The following is a 22326-nucleotide window of genomic DNA, read 5'->3' as shown; positions in this document are numbered from 1 at the left end:
TCACTTAACAGCCACTGAAGACCCCCAGCTTGTAGAAACTATGAAAACTAAAGGAGAAATGTTTCTTCTTAACCCTTCATTTTTTCTGTGTTCGCTGGGAAGAAAATAAAGGAATGATCAGGAGTGGAAATGTGTAGTTCATGAAACGGAGGACAGGGAACTTAGAAGGGAACAATATTTATGTAAATTAGTGTTGTTATTTATAGGAGTGGGAATTTGGGAAAAATCTAACAGTTCAAACATCCAGTAACGGGGGAATGGTTAACTATGTTAACTAAATATGTTAATTAAATATGTCCATATGAAGAAACACTATAAAGATATTAGTAACTGTGTTTTTCAACTATTTAATAGCATTGGAAAATGCTCAAAATACAATGTCAAATGAAAAATATATGCTACAGAACAAAATATGTGCTATGCTGCCATTTTGTTTTGAAGTTACAAAAATATAATTGAATACACAGTGGAATATGGTGACCATGGATGCTGATTTATGGATGATTTTTATTTTCTTATATATATCTCTCTCTCAAATCTACCAAATTGTATAAAATATGCAAATTATTTTACATTCTGAAAAAATAAATGTATTTTTAATGTTTATTATTTTAAGTTGTCAGTGGGTCTCAGAGGACTCTAATGTACTTTTTTATGGTTATTAGAGTGTTCCATGGCATGAATGTGCTATTGGTATTTTTTTCCTACAAAAGATTTACATAGTGTTTGAAGGGCACATACTTTCGTTTCCAGTCTGTTTCTACTTACAGCATCGCAATGAAAAGTGTGGATACATATTATCTTATGCATATGCAGATACCTCTGAACCATCTGCCTCCAGACACTTACATGACAGAGGAAAAAAGAATGTTGTCGAAGCTACTGTATTATTGGCTGGAATACCAGTTATGTTCCTTAAGAAACCATAAAACGATCCCTGCCATACCTTTGGGCATTTCTTCAGAGGGGATGGGTTTTGAGATTGTCTTATCTTCTCCTTTCGTTGAACCAACAGTATTCACACTTGTTTTGTGCCACACCAGTGAGTCATTACCTAAGTGAGAAGAGATGTTGGAGAAACCACACTGGTAACAGCAGTTTGTGAAAGGAGGGGACCAGAATTCAGTAACTCCATCACTCACCTTGGGTCCTGCTTGGTGCAACCTGGCAGCCAAGGAGCTCCACTTTCAAGGCTATCCGCTGGTGCCACGTCTGGGGGATGACGCGCACGTATCTGGCCACAATGGGAGGGATGAAATTGTTCCTCACAGGGTCCCGAAAATTAGAGTTGCCCTGAAACACCTGTAGGAACAAGTAACTTTTACCTGAAGATTCTATTAGTTTCTAGGTCTTGATCAACCCACTCACACCTAGTGATACGAAATCAAAGCCAGGATTCTATGTCCGTTGCATTTGTATAGACATGCCTGATAGTGAAGATACAAGGCTTTGCACTCAAAGGCTAAGTAATTGCATGTGGTGCTTTGCATCTGTTTTCTGGAAACACTAATGAAAATATCTGGAGGCCCGCTCTCCAGTTCAGTTCCTCCCTCCAGAGTGTCTCTTACCTTTTCTTCATTATTCACAATTCCTTTATAGGTCTTCCACTTGGAGTTGTTGTTTCTGAAGTTCATTACAAAACTCTTTACATAGAAGTCGAAATCTGACTGTGTGGATCCTGTGGTCCTAATTCCTTGTTAAGAAAATATTATTTATGGGTTAGTTTTAAAAATATGTTATACATAACTTGCTTTCTTATTTTCAGGTTTCTTTTCCTTTCCTCCCCTCCCCCATCTGAAATTTCAAATCATTTTTCAGGCCTGCTTTTCTTATCTGCATCTAGAAACGTGATGACAGATGAGTTTTCACACTGACAACATGCCCTAAAAAGGTTTCCGCAAAGAGATACCAGCTCTCTTATCCACACACTGTATACCCTCCACATGGGTTCTTCTCACCGAGACAAGGTGAAGATTTGTTACTTTTAAACAAAACATGATATTTTGAGATGGGGACACCCATGCAAATTCAGAACAATTTCAATGGCAAGTCATCTTGTTTCATGAAATTGCAGTTGTGTCCATACCTGTTATTTTCTTTTTCTCTCCCAAATCTATCCTCAGCCACTCTCTCTGTTTGTGATTCTTGCTCCTGTCCCCTGAAGCCCATGACGGGCCTTGGTCCTGAAGTCGGGCTTGGCCAGGAGACCAGCGGACCTGATCTCCAGTCTCATTGATCCACTCCCAAGAAGAAGAAGCTCTGATTTGCCTGTCAGGTTCCAAAGTCAAGGATCCACTGCAGCCTAGGATAAAGGGCAGGAAAAGATTTCAGATATGGAAGCAAAATGAAAGCAAAAAAAAACCCACCCCATTTCACCTAGAATGATTCAGTTGATTTACTTCTATTCTGATACTGAATCAACTGTTTAATTACTAGTTTTTAATGATCCAGAGTTCCATTTGACTTGTTGGTCCTGTGGCGTCTTGAAATTGTTGCTGTTTTTTTTACAGAATTTATATCCCCTAAAAGTGATATCTCTCTGTCCCCACTGTAGATTTTCCTCTCTATCCTCCTAAATTCACCCTAATTTCAATGAAGTGCAAGGTGTCTTAAAAGCTTAATGCTGAGGTTCTTCTCAGTTGATTAGAAGGGGGACTTCCTGCTCTGTACCCTTGAAGCACAGGTACAGCAGGTGCTCAAAGATCAGTTCACCATACCCAACATCACCCCCAGGCGCTTAACTAGAGCAATGCCCAAGACAATGCAGAGGCAGCAGATGAAAGGCCAGCCCTCTTCCTGGAAAGAGAAGACAAGTTTACAGTGTTCTCCCCAAATATCTTATATGAGGGAGACTATTTCCCCAGGATAAGTTCCATGATAGAGGGGCTAAAAAAAGCCTTTATACTATATATTCATTTTCAATAACTTGATCACAAATACAAGTTGTACTTACTCAAAAGCTTTTTCTGTTAAAAATTGAGAAAGGAATTTATCTTAAATGTCATTTTAAATTTTCATTCTTTTTGGCAAAAGTTTGAGAGATTATAAAGAAAAATATTTTCTTCCTAGTGCTAACGGTTTATTCTCTGATGTATTTTTAAGTCACAGCATATTGGTGCTACATAGCCTGAGGGGAAACAAAAATAATCCTTGAAACTATCTCATCTGAGGGGTATGGAAGAATAAACTACCCCTGAAGATTTTTAAATTATCAAATTCTTAAGGAAAGCATGATCCTTACCATTGGAGGTAAACAGAAATCGCTTGTCTGACAGGGAACCACTGAAATAATAAACACAAAGATGAGGAGGTGAGTTGCTTAACCGGATCTTAATGACTGGAACAGCACTACAGCATGGGGCTCAGAGCCTTCCCACACCGCAAGGGGTCCTCAGAGCGCCTGGCAAGGCCACTCTTTCTCCATCACTGGTATTTATTTCATAGACCAAGAAACTCAGGCCCTTTGAAGGTAAGCAACTTCCCTAAATTCATACAGGTGGCAAGTGGCCAGGACTCTTGAGGCACTGCTTGTGAATAAAAATTCCGTGCTGTTTCCATCACGCCACACTGTACTGGGAAGGAAATGTACACATATACGGTCTCTAGAACACCCTGAAATCCCAGGTAATGAGTCTGTGGTGACGGAGGCAGAAAGGATGCCTGCTCTAGACATGCCCTTTGCTTCAGCAGGCACCCCCACAGCGCCCCACTATCAACCGTCAAGGACCACTGAGACATGAAGACACCTGCTCACTTTTAGAAGAATGAGCATGTTATCTGCTGTCTTTGCCACAGACTTCACTCCTTCCCTGAGTGGCCCTTCTCAGCCTGAGGGACCTCCTCAGCCTGGTCTCTCCAGTCACACTCCAACTTCCTGCAGCAAAGACACCAAGCCATGAAGCAGTTCCTGCCTCTGGATAACAAGGTGCAGCTGGAGAAAACTCAGAGCGCCTCACTGACAGGTCCTGCCACCTGGCCCCCTCTGCTGCTGGACAGTCCTGCACAGCTGGTGTTGACCCTTGGGGCTCTGGGCCCCCCAGTTCTATGACTTGTATTACTCTCCTGGCGAACTTATCAAATCAGCCTTGCTCTGCAGTTGTGTCCTGCAGAGAAGAGGTTCCTAAGGCCTACCATCACATTTTTCTTTTTGTAAATCCCTCAACTCAATGCTGTGACAGTACAGAGAATGAAGAGAAAACCTGAAATTCCCAAGATTCATCTTATATGCCTCATACTTTATGTATTAGATACTAGAGGTAAACAAAAAAGGTAGATATCACTGTCATGTTCAATTAGTTTACAATCGGAGTACTGCTTACAATTTTAAATGTTTTGACTCAGTTACTATGGCAATAAAGGACAAAGAGTACTGAAATGTGAAATCCACAGAGGACCCAAAAATAGTCTGGACAAGAGTATTAGCGCATTCACATCAAAGGTTTTGATTTTTGTTTTTTTTTTCTTAAGTAACAGGTTTTTCTTTCATATTCTTTGTCCACTCTCAGGAAGAGACTCTGTAAGCCTTGGTTTTCCACATTCAGGTTCTATTATGATCCGTGCCGAGTATAATGCAGGGACCAACCATTTCATACATGAGAAAATGCAGGCCCACGTGGATCATAGGACCTCCTTCAGTTCATAGTTAGTGGCTGAGTGGGGGTGAGGACCCAGGTTTCCTAACCTTTAAAGAAAGGTTCACACTGTTGCAGTTCACATTTTTCCGATTCATATTTAAATTAGTTAAGATGTATTTAGAACCGCTTCTTGATTTTTCCATTTCCTCTAACATTTCTCCACTATTACACTTGAAGTTTGGCCGGATAAGCCCAAATAATACTGCCTCTTCCCTGATCGCCTGGATGTGCTCTCACTGCCATGAATCATTAAAAGATTTATTCTGTGACTGAAAAAGAGAAGTTAAGGCAAGAAGGTTAGCTTTGGAGTTAACCCTGAGAAGATGATGATGCTAGGGAAGGCTGTGCTTCTCAGACCTCTCTGCCTGGCTTTCCTCTATTATCGGCTGGAATATGTTTTTCCATTTCACCCAATTAAACTAATTAAATACAACCACCTAGAGAATTCTGTAGGTAAATAAGCTGCTGCTTTTAAAAATAAAACCCCCCTAGGGAGGATGGGATTCTGAGGCATTTGCACACTAGGGTGAATGAATCAGATTCCAGGAATTGCCAGCCTTCCCAGAGGGCTGTAGAAGCCATCATGAATTGTCTGATGTAAACACAAAGCCCTCCCTGCAGATGGTCTGAGCCATCGTCCTCTGTGAGGTCAGTGGCTCTTCCTGATTCCATTCTGGTCTCCTCAGATCAGGGAAGTGACCTGACCCGGGATGAATCCCAGTAGAACCCTAGATATTTACTTTAGGGACCCCTTCTTCCTCAGTGGCAATGCTTCCTTCTGTGTGTCTTCCTGAACACCAAACAATCATGCGTGGGAACAGAAGTTCAGTGACCGCATGTACAATGCTTCCCCAACAGCAAAACAGGACCGATCAAAACAGCGGCTCCCTGAAGGCCTGGGAATGGACATCAGTGGAAGCAATGGTGTGAGCACACAGTTCACTCTTTTCTGCTGGCACAAAAAAAAGAACCACAGAGCCAGAAGGGAGAAGGGACCTTGATATAATTCTAGACTTTCTATCTATGCACACCAAAGCAAAAATCATTCAGTTAGTTCAAATAACTATATGGATTATGGAGCAAAACATTGCTACTTCATTCATGATTTAGATCTCTGGACTCTTATTTTTGCCCTAAAGTTTAATATCAAATTATATAAAGTGACTTCTAATGTAGTAAGTCCAGTTGATGTAGGAGAAGTAATTGAGGACATTATGCCTACTTTTATTCAACAGCTTAAATAACTTTTCTTCAAAAGTAAAATCCAAGTAATACAAGTTTAACTTTTTCCTATCCTGTTTTTCTAAAAAAGAAGCATGCAAATATATTCAAACATAGGCAAGAGATCCAAAAACAACAGACTTAAGGCCACAGGCCAGTTCTTTGCTCCTATTTGGAGAAGTAGCACCGAAACAGATCTAGGTCACAGCTGGATACCTTCCTGATAAATAGTACCGTAGTATCAATAGAGCGAACCATAAAACACATAAATAGATCTTCAAAAGTCAAAGTTGAGCAGACACTTAAAGCTTACTGTGCAGAAGCAATAAGCTATGCTATAAATACTATAAATCATGTCTGACTCTTTGCCACCCGATGGACTATAGCTCACCAGGCTCCTCTGTCCATGGGATTCTTCTGTTCTCCTGGCAAGAATACTGGAGTGGGTTGCTGTGCCCTCCTCCAGGTGATTTTCCTGACCCAGGGATTGAACCCACGTCTCTTATGTCTCCTGCATTAGCAGGCAGGTTCTTTTCCACTAGTGCCACCTGGGAAGCTCCCCATAAAAAAGGGTATAAATTTATAAATCAGGATATAAATTTTAATGTCCCAAAGAGTTTGAGGTAAATATGTAAGTGAAAAAAAATGTATATACTTATGCGTGTGCATATTTGTGAGGATATATAATACATGTCTACATAATATAAAATGTTATTTATGTTTATAGTACATATGTATGAGCACATACATGTGTATATACAGTCAGCCATATCTGCAGATTCTGCATCCCCAGATTCAACCAACCAGAGTAAAAATATTCAGGAAAAATATTCCAAAAAGTAAAATTTGAATTTGCCACATGCAACTCTTTACACGACATTTACAGTAGTATTTACAACTATTTACATAGCATTTACATTGTATTAGGTATTATAGGAGAAGGCAATGGCACCCCACTCCAGTACTCTTGCCTGGAAAATCCCATGGACAGAGGAGCCTGGGAGGCTTCAGTCCATGGAGTCGCAAAGAGTCAGACATGACTGAGTGACTTCCCTTTTACTTTTTACTTTCATGCATTGGAGAATGAAATGGCAACCCACTCCAGTGTTCTTGCCTGGAGAATCCCAGGGACGGCAGAGCCTGGTGGGCTGCCGTCTTTGGGGTAGCACAGAGTCGGACACGACTGAAGTGACTTAGCAGCAGCAGGTATTATAAGTAATCTAGAGATGACTTAAAGTCCATGGCAGGATGTGCATAGTTACATGTAAATGTTATGCCATTTTATATAAGAGACTTGAGCATCCCTGGATTTGGGTATCCACGGGAGTCCTGGAACCAATCCCTGAGGACGCTAACTGAATAGTGGCCCAAGGAGCACTGTTCCCTCACTAGGCGGCCATCCATTCCAAAGGGAGTGTCCCTCTGGACCAGTCTTAGCTGCTTGTTTATACAGATGGACATCTGGATCATAAGGCTAGCCTATTTTAGTTATAACAGTTCTAGTTTTCCTCTCTAGAAGCTGAGGAAACCTGAAAGCAAGAAAAGCTGAGGTTGAAGTGTTTAAAGCAACTGACATACTTTTTTTAGTAAAAGGCTAAAAGATCAGAGGATAACACAAACAGAAGTTAACAATGTTAACAAAAGCCATCTTTTTTTCACTTCTCAACTATTATTCATCCTTAAGAGACAGTCTCTAGGGATCCTCTAGGGATTTCTGTGGTTCTGCCTGGGTTTATTTCAGTCCTGTGTCTCCTTCAATGTCTTTGGTAATATTGGCAATAATCAGTAATTTACATAAACAGAAGAAACTAGAGAGGAATAAGCCTTTATTCCCTCCCACTGAAGCACCTGAGAGTAGAATGTTCTGCTGCCCTGGGACTTTAGAAATGTGCCATTTTAACTAACTTGTCAGAATAAACTGAACTATTTTATTGCTACAAGATAAGTCACTTCAACTGTGTCGGACTCTTTGCAACCTAGCCCATCAGGCTTCTCTGTCCATGGGATTCTCCAAGCAAGAATACTGGAATGGGTTGCCATGCCCTCCTCCAGGCATCTTCCTGACCCAGGGATAGAACCTGCATCTCTTAAGTCGGCTGCATTGGCAGGTGGGTTCTTTACCATTAGTGCCACCCGGAAAGCCTGAATGGACACTATACATACTACTCTAAGCATTCAAACATATTTTTCCCAGTTGACAGGCCCTTGGTATCACATGCCAGCTGTCTTTAAAAAATTGTGAGCTGATTACATATGCCTGCAGGGTTACCTTGCATTCAGAACAAAAAGCTAAGTACTTACTCCCTTGAGAGAACACCATTGGCCAGGATTCCTTCATATCGACTTAGCCCTTTGCGCAGAAACACGCTGATCGGACCACCCACCTCATCTGCGATCACTCCTGCATGGACGGCGGCTTTGCACAATAAAGAGGTCTGAAACAGAGCAACATCATCACTTAAAAGTGACTCAACAATGCATTTCACATACGGGAGTTTTCCATTTTGTTGCAACTGGTGGTCAGGATGCCTACATGACCCATGATATGGCTAAATTAAAATTCATTTAAAGTAGAAGGGAATGGAAAAAAGTATTAGATAACCATCTCAGAATGACATCAGAGTCATATATTTATGCTGACTAACTTGGGAACCTTTCCACTAGGTAGGAAGGAAGAGAGGTGATTTACAGTATCCGTGGCTCTCTAGTGAATAATGCCTCCTGGTGGCCATGCCCATGTGTGGTCACCTCCCACACTGAATCTGAACTGGGCCATATCACTTGTTCTGTTCTGCTGCAGGTAACGGCCCTGCCAACTGTCAGTAAGGCCTCCTGAGACTCCCACCCCAGATGATCTATCACACAAATGCAGCTTCAATTCTAGGCAAAGGGAGCTTAAGAACCAACCAACCCACACTGTTGACCCACAAACTGGTCAGCAAAGAAAATGGCTATCATTTTAAAACATCATTTTAAGTTCTGGGGTGACTTATTCAGCAAGAATAGATAGCTGCTCAGCTTCTTACAAATCCTGAAGGATGATGCTGTTAAAGTGCTGCACTCAATATGCCAGCAAATTTGGAAAACTTAGCATTGGCCACAGGACTGGAAAACGTCAGTTTTCATTCCAATCCTAAAAAAGGGCAATGCCAAAGAATGCTCAAACTACCACACAATTGCACTTATTTCACATGCTAGCTAAGTAATGCTCAAAATTCTCCCAGCCAGGCTTCAGCAGTACGTGAACTGAGAACTCCCAGATGTTCAGCTGGATTTAGAAAACGCAGATGAACCAGAGATCAAATTGCCAACATCTGTTGGATGATCGAAAAAGCAAGAGAATTCCAGAAGAAACATTTACTTCTGCTTCATTAACTATGCTGAAGCCTTTGACTGTGTGGATCACAACAAACTATGAAAATTCTTCAAGAGATGGAAATATCTGACCACCTTACCTGCTTCCTGCGAAACCTGTATGCAGGTCAAGAAGCAACAGTTAGAACCGGACATGGAACAACGGACTGGTTCCAAATTGGGAAAGGAGTATGTCAAAGCTATATATTGTCACCTTGCTTATTTAACTTATATGCAGAGTACATCATGCAAAATGCTAGGCTGGATGAAGCACAAACTGGAATCAAGATTGCTGGGAGAAATATCAATAACCTCAGATATACAGATGACACCACCCTTATGGCAGAAAGTGAAGACGAACTAGAGTCTCTTGATGAAAGTGAAAGAGGAGAGTGAAAGGCTGGCTTAAAACTCAACATTCAAAAAACTAAGATCATGGCATCCAGTCCCATCACTTCATGACAAATAGATGGGGAAACAATGGAAACAGTGAAAGACTTTATTTTCTTGAGCTCCAAAATCACTGCAGTTGGTGACTGCAGCCATGAAATTAAAAGACGCTTGCTCCTTGGACAAAAAGCTGTAACAAACCTGCTGCTGCTGCTAAGTCATTTCAGTCGTGTCCGACTCTGTGCGACCCCATAGATGGCAGCCCACCAGGCTCCCCGGTCCCTGGGATTCTCCAGGCAAGAATACTGGAGTGGGTTGCCATTTCCTCCTCCAATGCATGAAAGTGAAAAGTGATAGTGAAGTCGCTCAGTCGTGTCCGACTCTTAGCAGCCCCATGGACTGCAGCCTACCAGGCTCCTCTGTCCATGGGATTTTCCAGGGAAGAGTACTGGAGTGGGGTGCCATTGACAAACCTAGAGCATGTTAAAAAGCAGAGACATTACTTTGTCGATAAAGGTCCATCTAGTCAAAGCTATGGTTTTTCCAATAGTCATGTATGGATGTGAGAGTTGGATCATAAAGAAGGCTGAGCACCAAAGAATTGATGCTTTTGAATTATGCTGGAGAAGACTCTGGAGAATCCCTTGAACTGCAAGGAGATCAAACCAGTCAATCCTAAAGGAAATCAACCTTGAATATTCATTGGAAGGATTGATGCTGAAGCTCCAATACTTTGGCCACCTGATGTGAAGAGCCAACTCATTTGAAAAGACCCAACTCATTTGAAAAGACCCTGACGCTGGGAAAGATTAAGGGCAGGAGGAGAAGGGGATGACAGAGGATGAGATGGTTGGATGACATCACCAACTCAATGGATATGACTTTGAGCAAGCTCTGGGAAATGGTGAAGGACAGGGAAGCCTGGGGCGCTATAGTCCATGGGGTCACAGAGAGTCAGATACAACTGAGCGATTGTACCACAACAACAGTTTCTTACATTTTTTTTACTAAATGCACATTTTGAGGATCATTTGAGAAGGTGAAACTTCCATACCACAGTTTCATTTTAAAATTAGACATTTAACAAGGCATCAAAACCAAAACTCCTTTCTCCGGGGGATCTTCCCAACCCAGAGATTCCTGGAGAATTCCACAGACTGTATAGTCCATGGGGTCTCAAAGAATCGGACATGACTGAGAGATTTTCACTTTCAAAGCCAAAATGGTAGTATCAGCCACAAAACACTCAATGGACAAGAAAATGGGATGAAGGTCTCAGAGCAAATGAAGAGCAACCCAGGGCCAACAGCCCCCTTCTCATTTCCTGAATCTCCTCTGAGTGGGTCTAACAGCTGGCTCAGCCCTAAATGGCTGCTGGCTGGGGTGATGAACCTGGAGCAGACACCTGGCTGCCCCTGATTACCAGGTGGCCCTGTGATTGGAAGTGGGGCTAGGGAGAAAGAAATGGAACTTTTTCACAGGGCGCCCAGGCCCAGAGGCCCCCACAAGCCCAGACCAGTGTGGGAGGGTGATCTGGCTATTAGCCCAGGACTGAGCAGTCCAGAAGGATCTTTTCCTAAATAAATTTTAGCAATGCCTCCCTTCTCTGTGATGGCTAGTGCCAAAAAGCAGCTCATGAAAATGTGTTTCATAACTGAATTTGGGAGTTTCTCTTTGTGTTAATATCAACACTGTTTACCTTACTGCAGTGGACAGTTTTTCTTAGGTTAGGTTATAATACTAGGAGGACCAATGAGACCAACCATATTTTTGTGACTAATGTGAAGCCTCTTGATGAGGGTGAAAGAGAAGAGTGAAAAATCTGGCTTAGAACTCAACATTAAAAAAACAAAGATCATGGCATCTGGTCCCATCACTTCATAGTAAATAGAGGAGGAAAAAGTGGAAACAGTGACAGATTTTATTTCTTGGGCTCCAGAATCACCACAGATGGTGACTGCAGCCATAAAATTAATAGATGCTCCGTGGAAGGAAAGCTATGACAAACCTAGACAGCACATTAAAAAGCAGAGACATCACTTTGCCAACAAAGGTCCATATAATCAAAGCTATGGTTTTTCCAGTAGTCATGTAAGGATGTGAGAGTTGGACCATAAAGAAGGCTGAACACTGAAGAATTGGTGCTTTTGAATTGTGCAGAAGACTTTTGAGAGTCCTTGGACTGCAAAGAGATCAACCAGTCAATTCTAAAGGAAAGCAACCCTGAATATCCATTGGAAGGATTAATATTAAAGCTGAAGCTCTAATACTTTAGCCACCTGATGAGAAGAGCTGACTCATTGGAAAAGACCCTGATACTGGGAAAGACTGAAGGCAGGAGGAGAAAGGGGTAACAGAAGATGAGATGGTTGGATGGCATCACCGACTTGGTGGACATGAGTTTGAGCAAACTCTAGGAGGTAGTGAAGGACAGGGAAGCCTGGTGTGCTGCAGTCCATGGGATCAGAGAGTCGGACAGGACTTAGTGACTGAACAGCAGCAACAATGCGGTTGCAATAAAATTAAGAACTTTTGTGATCTTTAATTTAGAGTGCTCATATTTCCTGAACTAGATTAGATTTGGCAAAGTGAGTCAGTTTTCCAATGGCTACTATCATAGTGAAAAAAGGGGAGGATTTCATGACAGAGAAGAAGTAAGAGAAGAGAAGAGAATGCTGAAACAGAGGCAGATACTACCCCCTTCTTGATTTGGAGGGAAAAACAGAATTAGAAGATAGTAATCTTTAAAAAGGCAGCTTGCCATTTCATCTTTTATGAATTTTTTTTAAGGTGTCTTATTATGGTTTTAGTCTCTTAGGGCACAAAATAGAGGAGCTAGCTATAATGGAGACATCCTGAATGTAAATTCAGCAATTTAGCGCATCACCCTGTCTCTGCCTCCAACTCTACCAGATGTGAAGTCATCTCACTGCTCTGGACCCAGCTTCCCAGTTCTCCTGGGCAATGAAAAGGTTGGACTGGGTGATGTCCAGAATCGCTTTGTGATTCTAAAGGGCACCCTGTGTACTATTACAGGGTCGATGCAGGGCTGTTTCCCTTTCTCCGCCCCAGATGAAAGGCAGATTGATCCAGGTGTCAGCTGGGCAGCTATTCCCACTGTTTCTGGGATCACCTGGCTTCCTCTGAATTCAGCCTGGGGATGAGATGGTCTTCACCCCAGGATCCCTGCCCTGTATAGAGCTCTCAGTGGACTTGGCATGTCCAAGGGCCTCCTTGGGAACAAGAGGACAGGTTTATGGGCCAGCAAGCAATGGGACCTATTGTTATCATTGACAACAAATATTCTCATTTCCCACAGTCCCTAGCATTGACGTACCCAGTGGTATGTGCCCCTTTTATGGAATTTATTTCATTACATTATTGCATATTAAATTACATGTATTTGTTTAATATTTTTTCATTATATTAAAGTCAGGACATAAGCTACATCCCCAAGAGAATAACCACCAGATCTGGCTACCATAATATCATGATAAAAATGTAAGCCCTTTCCTGGGTTATTTCCAGGAAGGAAGGTTGTTTCCTTAAAAAAAAAAAAAAAAATCACTCTACGAACTTAAATAAAATTGATGTTTTCTAAAGCTTAGGCTTTTTCGTCTTGTTGTTCGTCGCTAAGTCATGTTCGACTCTGTGACCCCATGGACTGCAGCATGCTAGGCTCTCCTGTCTTTCACTGTCTCCTGGAATTTGCGCAGATTCATGTCCACTGAGTTGGTTATGCTCTCTAGCTATCTCATCCTTTGCTGCTCCCTTCTCCTTCTGCCTTCAGTATTTCCCAGCATCAAGTTCTTTTCCAATGAGTTGGCTCTATGCAGCAGGTGGCCAAAGTATTGGAACTTCAACTTCAGCATCAAACTTTCCAATGAATATGCAGGGTTGATTTCCTTTAAGATTGACTGGTTTGATCTCCTTGCTGTCCAAGGGACTCTCTAGAGTGTTCTTCAGCACCACGACTGGAAAGCATCAATTTTTCAACACTCAGCCTTCCTTATGGTTGAACTCTCACACCTGAACCTGATTACTGGACAAGCCAGAGCTTTGACTATATGGACTTTTGCTGGCAAAGTGATGTCTCTTCTTTTTAATATGCTGTCTAGGTTTGTCACAGCTTTCCCTCCAAGGAGCAAGTGTCTTCTAATTTCAAGGCTATAGTCACCATCCATAGTGATTTGGAGCCCAAGAAAATAAAATCTGTCACTGTTGCCATTTTTTCTATCTGCCATGAAGGGATGGGACCAGATGCCATGATCTTAGTTTTTTAATGTTGAGCTTTAAGTCAGCTTTTTCACTTTCCTCTTTCACCCTTATCAAGAGGCTCTTCAGTTCCTTTCACTTTCTGCCATTAGAGTGGTATCATCTGTATATCTGAGGTTGTTAATATTTTTCCAGGCAATCTTGATTCCAGCTTCTGATTCATCCAGCCCAGCATTTCCCATAATGTACTCTGCATATCGGGCTTTCCCAGTGGTTCAGCGGTAAAGAATCTGCCTACAGTGCAGGAGCTGCAGGACACGTGGGTTTGATCCCTGAGTTGGAAAGATGCTCTGGAGAAGGAAATGGCAACCCAATCCAGTATTTTTGCCTGGAAAATTCCATGGACAGAGGAGCCATGGGGTCACAAAGAGTTGGACACAACTGAAGCAACTTAGCATGCATGCATGCACTCTGCATATAAGTTAAATAAGCTGTTAAGTGAACAGCCTTGTCATACTCCTTTCCCAATTTTGAACCAGTCCATTGTTCCATGTCCAGTTCTAACTGTTGCTTCTTGATCTTTAAAAATTCATACTCACTGAACCGGGATTTTTAAAAATTTTCCTTTTGAACAATAGATTTATACTTTGTTTTCTAGCTATTTGGGGATCTACACTTCACTGAAATGTAAATACAGGAAAGCCTATATTAATCAGTGATTGCCTTAAACAAAAAAATTTAAACATATTTCTTCAGGAAAGGGAATGCAATGGACAGCTGAGGAGAACACCTGCAAGGCTCAGGAACTTGGAAGTTGGTGGAATTAAACATCTCTCAAGTTCTCTGAGCCACAAAAGATGAATAAGCAGATCAGCATGAGAAGACTCAAAGAAATTATCAAGTCATCCCAGAACTGGAGCATTTTCTTAAGTCTTCCTTTAGGAAAAAGCAACTTGTATTAAAAAGTATTGACAAAGTATTAAAAGTTAATATGAGTACATGTTTTAGATTCACTTTAACATAATGTGGAGATGGCTTCCCTGGTGGCTCAGTGGTAAAGAATCCACCTGCCAATGTAGGAGACACAGGTTCGATCCCTGGTCCGGGAAGATCCCACGTGCCATGTGGCAACTGAGTCTGTGGGCCACAACTCCTGAGCCTGTGCTCTAGAGCCCACGTGCCATAACTCCTGAAGCCCGTGACCTAGAGCCCCGTGCTCTGCAACAAAGAAGCCACCGTGATGAGAAGCCCATACACTGCAACTAGAGAGAATAGCCCCCACTCACTGCTACTAGAGAAAGCCCTGGCACTTCAACAAAGACCCAGCAGAGCCAAAAAAAGAAAAAGCAAGCAAGCACATGTTCAAAATTATAAAAATGTATTCCTCAGTCTATTCAACGAATTGTTTTAATGTCGCTACAATCTTCATAATTACCATGATAACATTTTCCTTAGAAAAGTAATATAAATTTTAGAAAATGTGAAGAAATAAAATCACTATATTGTCATCAGTCAGAGATAAGCACTCACCTACATGGTGTATTTATTTGCCTCTGGCTTTTTCTGGGTGTATGCACCTGGGTTCTCCCTTTCGCTGCTACATCAGGAACACACTTTTTGCACTGTCTCCCTGTAACTTACAGTACTTCTTGGATATTTGGGGGGAATGGAGAATTACTGAAGCAAGTTAGTTAAGGGATGTGTTCCGCTTAAAAGCAAATGGTACAGTCAGCAGGCTTGGGAGAAGCTGCCAAGAGAAAAACTGTTCTGAGCACTTTTTATTTCTGGTTTCCAGGTGAGGCAGAGCTTAAAGACTGTATTTCTTAACTGGCATGTTGAGCCGACATTGTACGATGCCTTAATTCAGCAGCCAAGGAGACAGAATTAAGAATCTTCAGAATTATAAATGATCTTGAAAGTTTTCTGTGACACCTCCTAACAGTCTGTCCCTTTCTCCACCCCACAGCAGCTTCCCACACACACCCAGGCCACCATGATGAAGGCTGTAATCTCCACACTTGACATTTTCAGTGATTAGGCCCCGCTGTTTCTGGAGACACCCTATCTCATTTTGCATGTTCAGTTATTCTTTACATGCTATGGAAATTGGCCTCCCAGATCTTTGTTCTGCCTTTTGAAACAACACAGAATGAACCAATTCTTTTTTTTTTTTTTTAACTTTTATTGGCGTCAATTGCTTTACAATATTGTATTAGTTTCTATTATGTACACCAAAGTGAATCAGCTGTACGTACCCCTCCCTCTTTGGATTTCCCTTCCATTTGGGTCACCACAGAGCACTGAGTTCCCTGTTGCTGTATACAGTAGGTTCTCATTAGTTATCTGTTTTATGTGCTGTGTTGTGTCAGTCACTCAGTCATGTCCAGCTCTTGGCGACCCCATGGACTATTAGCCCGCCAGACTCCTCTGTCCATGGCATTCTCCAGGCTAGAACACTGGAGTGGGTTACCATTTCTTTCTCCAAGGGATCTTCCCAACCCAGGGATCGAACCCAGGTCTCCTGCACTGCAGGCAGATTCTTTACCATCTAAGCCACCAGGGAGCCCTGTTTTATACATAGTATCAATAGCGTATATATCAATCCTAATTTCCCAGTTCCTCCCATCACCACCGCTTCCCCCCTGGTGTCCATATGTTTGTTCTCTATGTCTGTGCCTCTATTTAGGCTTTATATATAAGATTATCTATACCAATTTTTTCTCATATGGATGGACCTAGAGACTGTCATACTGAATGAAGTATGTCTGAGCCACCAGGGAAGCCCATATAATTATATATTAACTATACATCAATAAAGTTAAAAAATAAATAAAGATGGTACACAGGAGATGGAAAGAAAATTATCAGGAGGGGGAAAAAAGCAAGTAGCCATGTTGGAACAGTCCACATGGTAAGAAGCTGAGGACAGCTTCCAACCAAGAAGAAATTGAGGTCCTCTATCCAACAGTCCATCAGTAACTGAATGCTACCAACACCATGTGAGCTTAGAAGCAAATATTTGCCTAGTGGAGCCTCAGATGAAACTGCAGCCCCAGTGACGCCCTTGTGTCACCTTGGATACAACCTGGTGAGTGAGTGTCCCTGAAGCGGAGAACTCCACAGTGCATGTTCCAACTCCTGACCACAGAACATGAGAGGTAATACATGTGCTTCAAGCTTCCACGTTTTGGTAATAGTTATGTGGCAACTGATACCTAATATACCCACAATATCAACATATACAAAAAAGAGACACTAGTCTGACTTCTTTGAAGAGATGTTTTCAAAATACACATTTTCCTTCCAGATAAAATCATACTGAGAGCAAATGGTATAAAACCAGCTAGTGCGTCAAATGGGAAACCTGTTAGTCAGCATTTCCAGGTCACGTACCACCCAGGAAACCATTTACCTGTTACTCTGAAAAGCAGAGCTCTGTCCAGAGGAGGCAGGGTAAACAGCTCAAGTAAGAAAGAAACAACGCTATTTCTCTTGCTGCATGGAATTCTTAAGTTTCTTACACAGGACAGGAAAAGAATAAATTAAAACTATACATTGCTAGGAGGTGAAAACTATACCTTAACTTTTTTATGTCTTGTGGTTTACTTCCTAAAGTCATTTAGTACTTCAGCCTATGCCAAGTAATTTTCGAACTGAGGTAGTATAAATCATTCTAAGATTCAGTTTCTAGGCCAAGTAAACATTCTGTGTCAATCTTGTAAATAAAGAAAACACATGAAAAAGGAAACAATGAGCAAAATCACAGACCTGCTGCTTCCAGAATCAGGAGGTACTGAAAGCAAAATTAAAGCCAATTTTTCCTCCTCCTGTAGGAGATAAATGATCAAGCTCCTAGAACATGTATGTCTTCCTTGTGCATAAAAACATGTCAATAAATCTTAGGAAATTTCCATCACTATACAGATTTTCGTATTTCTAATAACTCAAGCCCCTTCCCATGAGCTATAAACCCAACTATTTGAAATAGTAATGTAAATTTTAAAAAATCAGGTATCAGATTTCCAGGATAGAAATCTGTGAATAGTAAGAAATGAAGAATTGTGAATCTGAATGTAAGACATATACTTAAGAAAAAGGATTTCTGGTGAGTTTATTTTTTTCTGGAAACAATGTATATCACCCAGTTTCAATAGGCCTCAGAAATTGGGGTGCAAGGAGGGAGGGGAATAATATAAAAGAGGAGGGCAAATGGCTTCATTGGTCCCAGATACAACGTCACTATTCTGTGCTGTAAAATGTTCATGTCCTTGGCTGTATTACCTGAAGCAATTGGAGTAGTAAAATCAATAAATAAATTATAACAAAAGGATGATCTCTTATGAAAATTGGATGGAATTATACTCTTAAGTTATAATAAAGGGTTTTGTTTACCATTTCATTTACAGTATGCTTAATTGGAAATGCTAAAAATAGGAATGAATGCATGAAAAACCTTGATTTTTATACTTATTATTTCATTTATTCTCAGAAAAGAGAACTGTGCATCTATCTACAAAGTTTTACATCTTATTTGACTTTACTTTGTAAAGAATTTAGGCAGAGCAACAAGCACTAAGTTTTTAATGTCTTCCCTGCCATAAAATTACCCTCAATTACTTACATCTCTATAGCCATCCACCACATTCCCAGAAATATCTCCTGGTACATCTCTACAACCAGCTGGGCAGAACTTGCTGAAAAAAAAAAAATAAGAGTATATATTTTATTAAGGTTTACTTAAAAAGTATTAAATTATACTTAAAAGTATTTTCTCTCCATGCAACATGCAGGAACATCTTCCTCTAATGACAAATCAGAAACTTGATTTGTGAAAACACAGATTAATCTAAGGGCTTCCCTGGTGAGTCAGATGGTAAAGAATGTGCCTGCAATGCAGGAGACATGGGTTCAATCCCTGGGTCGGGATGATCCCCTGGAGAAGAAAATGACAACCCACTCCAGTATTCTTGCCAGGATAATCCCATGAACAGAGGAACGTGGTGGGCTACAGGACATAGGGTTTCAAAGAGTCAGACACAACTGAGCGTCTAACACACACACACACACAGATTAATCTAAGACGTTAATCTGAGGGCAAGTTTTACACAGCAACTATTTGCTTTATATCAGAATTCATTATAAACTCTATTAAACATGAGCTTCCCTAAAGCATCTTAATTGATTTGAAAATGTCCAAGAAAAAATGTTTTTAAGAAAAAAGATAAAGTGTATAAACACTATATATATAGTATAATCTTGTTTTTATAAAAAGAAATGTTTAAATAACAACTTTGTTTATGGATAAAAAGAAAACAAGAAAGAAAGAAAACATGGATAAAAAGAAAACAAGAAAGAAAGAAAAAAAGAAAAAGAAATATCTCTGGGTTCCCTTCACTTTCAGTATCGGTAACTGTAAATTTGGATTCACTCTGCTAGCACTATCCAGTTACAACAGAATGGAGGCCATACATGTAAATTTAAATATTCTAGCAGCCACATTAAAAAAGTCTAAAGAGCCAAACACATTAATACTATTAATACATATTCTATTTAATCCAATATATTCAAAATTTATCATTTCCACATGTAATGAACAGAAAAATTATCAAGATATTTCTAGTCTTTTGAAAAAATAAATCTCAACATCTGCACTATATTTTCTATTTATAGCACAACTCATTTTGAATTAGTCAAGTTTAAATGCCTAGATAGTATAGTAATGGTCTACATTAATTACAAATTATTTTTGCAATCAGAAAAAAGGTATATTTTTTTTCAACTTTATTGGGGTATAGTTGACAAATAAAATTGTAAAATATTTAAAGTGTACATCATGATGATTTGATATTTATATACATTGTGAAAGAATTGTTCCCATCTAATAAAACAGCCATCATCTCGTACACACACACACACACACACACACACACACGTACATATATATTTTTGTGGTGGGAACATTTAAGTGGAGGAAATGGCAACCCACTCCAGTATTCTAGCCTGGAGAATCCCATGGACAGAGAAGCCTGGCAGGACTCCGGCCAGGGGGTCACAAGAGTTGGACACAACTTAGCGACTAAACCACCACCACCACGCTTGCTGCTGCTGCTAAGTCACTCAGTCATATCCGACTCTTTGCAATCCCATGGACTGTAGCCCACCAGGCTCCTCTGTCCATGGGATTTCCCAGGCAAGAATACTGGAGTGGGTTGCCACTTCCTTCTTCAGGGGATCTTCCCAACTCAGGGATCGAACCCGTGTCTCCTGTAGTGGCAGGCGGATTCTTCACCACTGAGCCACTAGGAAAGTCCCTCTACTCTCTCAGCAAATTTCAATTATACAATGTGGTGTTATCAGCTATAGTCACCATGTTACACATTAGATCCTCAGACCTTATTCATCTTTGTAGCTCAAAGTTTATATACCCTTTTATTAGCCTTTCCCTTTTTCCCCTAATCCCAGCCCCTGGCAGCTACTTTCTGTTTCTATGAGTTTGACTAAAATAGGTACATTTACAATTAGGATTCCACTTACTTAAGAGTCATTTTTCAAGAAACTTTCCAGAAACATGTCATGGCATATGGTCTGGTTGAAGGGGCTTAGGCTGTGGTGGCCTGGGCTCTGTTACTACCTAACTAGCTGTGTGACCCCGAATATTGCAATATAATCCCCTTTAAATTCAGTTTCCTCCTCTGTAGTTCCTTCCAGCATCAACATATCAATAGGCTATGAAAGACAATTATTCATCTAAAAAACACGCAAAAGGAAACTCAGAACATTACGTGAACATCGACAGCTTTGAAGATGAATGCCATAAGCCCTTGTTTCTATATATACCATATTACAATAATGTTTGTTTGGTTTGCTCAAGAAGAATGTACCAGCCCAAACAGATTCCAAAATAGCAGCTGCTTTTATTTCATTTCCTCTCAATTTCCTCCTGCAGACTTAGCAAGTTAGATGTGTGACAACACCTAATTATCAAAACTACCCAAGTACATGGTTTATAATTCTTCCCCATTGACCTAATGGAATCCAGCACTGCAGCAATAATCAAGGAATTAAGAAACAGAAATAACGGAAATCCTATTACAGGCTTATAGTTCCTTATCCTAGCCCTTAGAGCCAGATATATTTCAGAATTCAGAATTTGAAGGATTTTGGAAAAGTAAAACAGTGCTAACAGTGTATATGATATAAAACCCTACTGAGGTCTGCAAATATTAATCAGAACTTCAACATCTCTACCAAATACATGGATAGTTGTATTGGGCCAAAAGGATAAAGATAAAACAGCCTCATGTTTAATTTAGTCCAATTTTGCTGTCAGATGAATCTACAGTCACATTAATCAGGTGCTGCCACCAAATGAATCACAAAAATTATTTGACTTTTCCAACTTTCTACATTTTCTACGTTTCATGATAGATGAAGGATTATGGCTCTCTCCTAGTCATCATACCTCATCTTTAACTAAACAGTACAAATCGGCTGGCCCACAGCTTCGATGATCTGGCACCATAATATCACACTGTGGGGCTGAGCACATTCCTTTCTCTAACCCGAAGGCCTCGGCACCATCGGGGTGGTGGAAAGAAAATGCTGGTGAATGTCCACACTGGATGAATAGCAACTTTAAAGGCAACATTTAATTACTGGTCATTTTTGTTTTGTCTTTTCTGAACTAGACTTCATATTAGCAAACAGTAGGGTTGATTCTGCATATAAAAGAATCTCATTTATTAGAATGTTAGATGGATAGGACCATGAGCTTGACTTTTGGAGTATACTTATTTATTGTGTAGCTATTGATATACAAAGTCCAGAGAATTGTACTTGGCACTAAGAAAACATTCTAAGAAGTTAAGGGTTGTTGTTAGTGTTTTTGCTGACAATGACTTCTAGAGCAGTGGTTCTCAGCTAGGGGTGATTTCTGCCCACCCAGAAACACTTGGAAATGTCTGGAGATGTTTATCACAACTGGCACACACAGGCCAGGGATGCTGTTAAATATCCACAATGCACAGAACAGCTCTTCACAAGAACAAATCGTCCAAAATACCAGTAGTGCCAAGGTTGAGAAATCCCCTCTAGGCTCTTGTTTTAGAAATGAGAAAATGTACATCAAAGAGATCAAGTAATTTTTCCAGTTAAAGTAAGGCTGGAGTGAAAGTTTTCATCTCCTATTCTCAGTAGGTCTACTTCCAGTGGGAAAGAGAAAATGAACCCCCTCCAGAATCCCAAAAGTCACTCCCAAATGCTGGCCAGGTAATAAATGCACTCTAGACTCCATTTTGGCACACTGGTACTGGAGTAGAACTCAGGGGTCAGCAAACTATGACCCACTGGCCAAATCCAACCTGCACCTTTTTTTTTAAATAAAGTTTTATCAGAATACAGCCATGCTCACTCGTTCACACACATACTGTCTATGGCTGCTTTTGCACTACAAAGGCAATAGAAACTGCATGAACAGATAAAAAAAGACTGCATGGCCTGCAAAACCTAAAAT

At 40.6% G+C, this 22326-nt stretch overlaps 1 protein-coding gene across 4 annotated transcripts in view; it reads right to left on the bottom strand.

The window, feature by feature from the left end:
* DCBLD1 (discoidin, CUB and LCCL domain containing 1) overlaps positions 1-22326 on the bottom strand; it is a 73216-nt gene that overhangs the window by 6064 nt on the left and 44826 nt on the right. For all 4 annotated transcript variants that reach the window (XM_044924430.2, XM_044924431.2, XM_044924429.2 and 1 more), the window contains 7 exons: positions 18436-18508; positions 8157-8290; positions 3242-3282; positions 2087-2302; positions 1569-1693; positions 1143-1302; positions 947-1054 (listed from right to left, as the gene is read on the bottom strand). In XM_044924430.2, the coding sequence (XP_044780365.2) occupies positions 947-1054; positions 1143-1302; positions 1569-1693; positions 2087-2302; positions 3242-3282; positions 8157-8290; positions 18436-18508 (857 nt within the window). The remainder of the gene's footprint in view (positions 1-946; positions 1055-1142; positions 1303-1568; positions 1694-2086; positions 2303-3241; positions 3283-8156; positions 8291-18435; positions 18509-22326) is intronic.

Source organism: Bubalus bubalis, chromosome 10 (genome assembly GCF_019923935.1).
Source record: "Bubalus bubalis isolate 160015118507 breed Murrah chromosome 10, NDDB_SH_1, whole genome shotgun sequence".
In the NCBI taxonomy this organism is placed as follows: Eukaryota; Metazoa; Chordata; class Mammalia; order Artiodactyla; family Bovidae; genus Bubalus; species Bubalus bubalis.
This window is presented reverse-complemented; position numbering and strand designations above follow the sequence as displayed.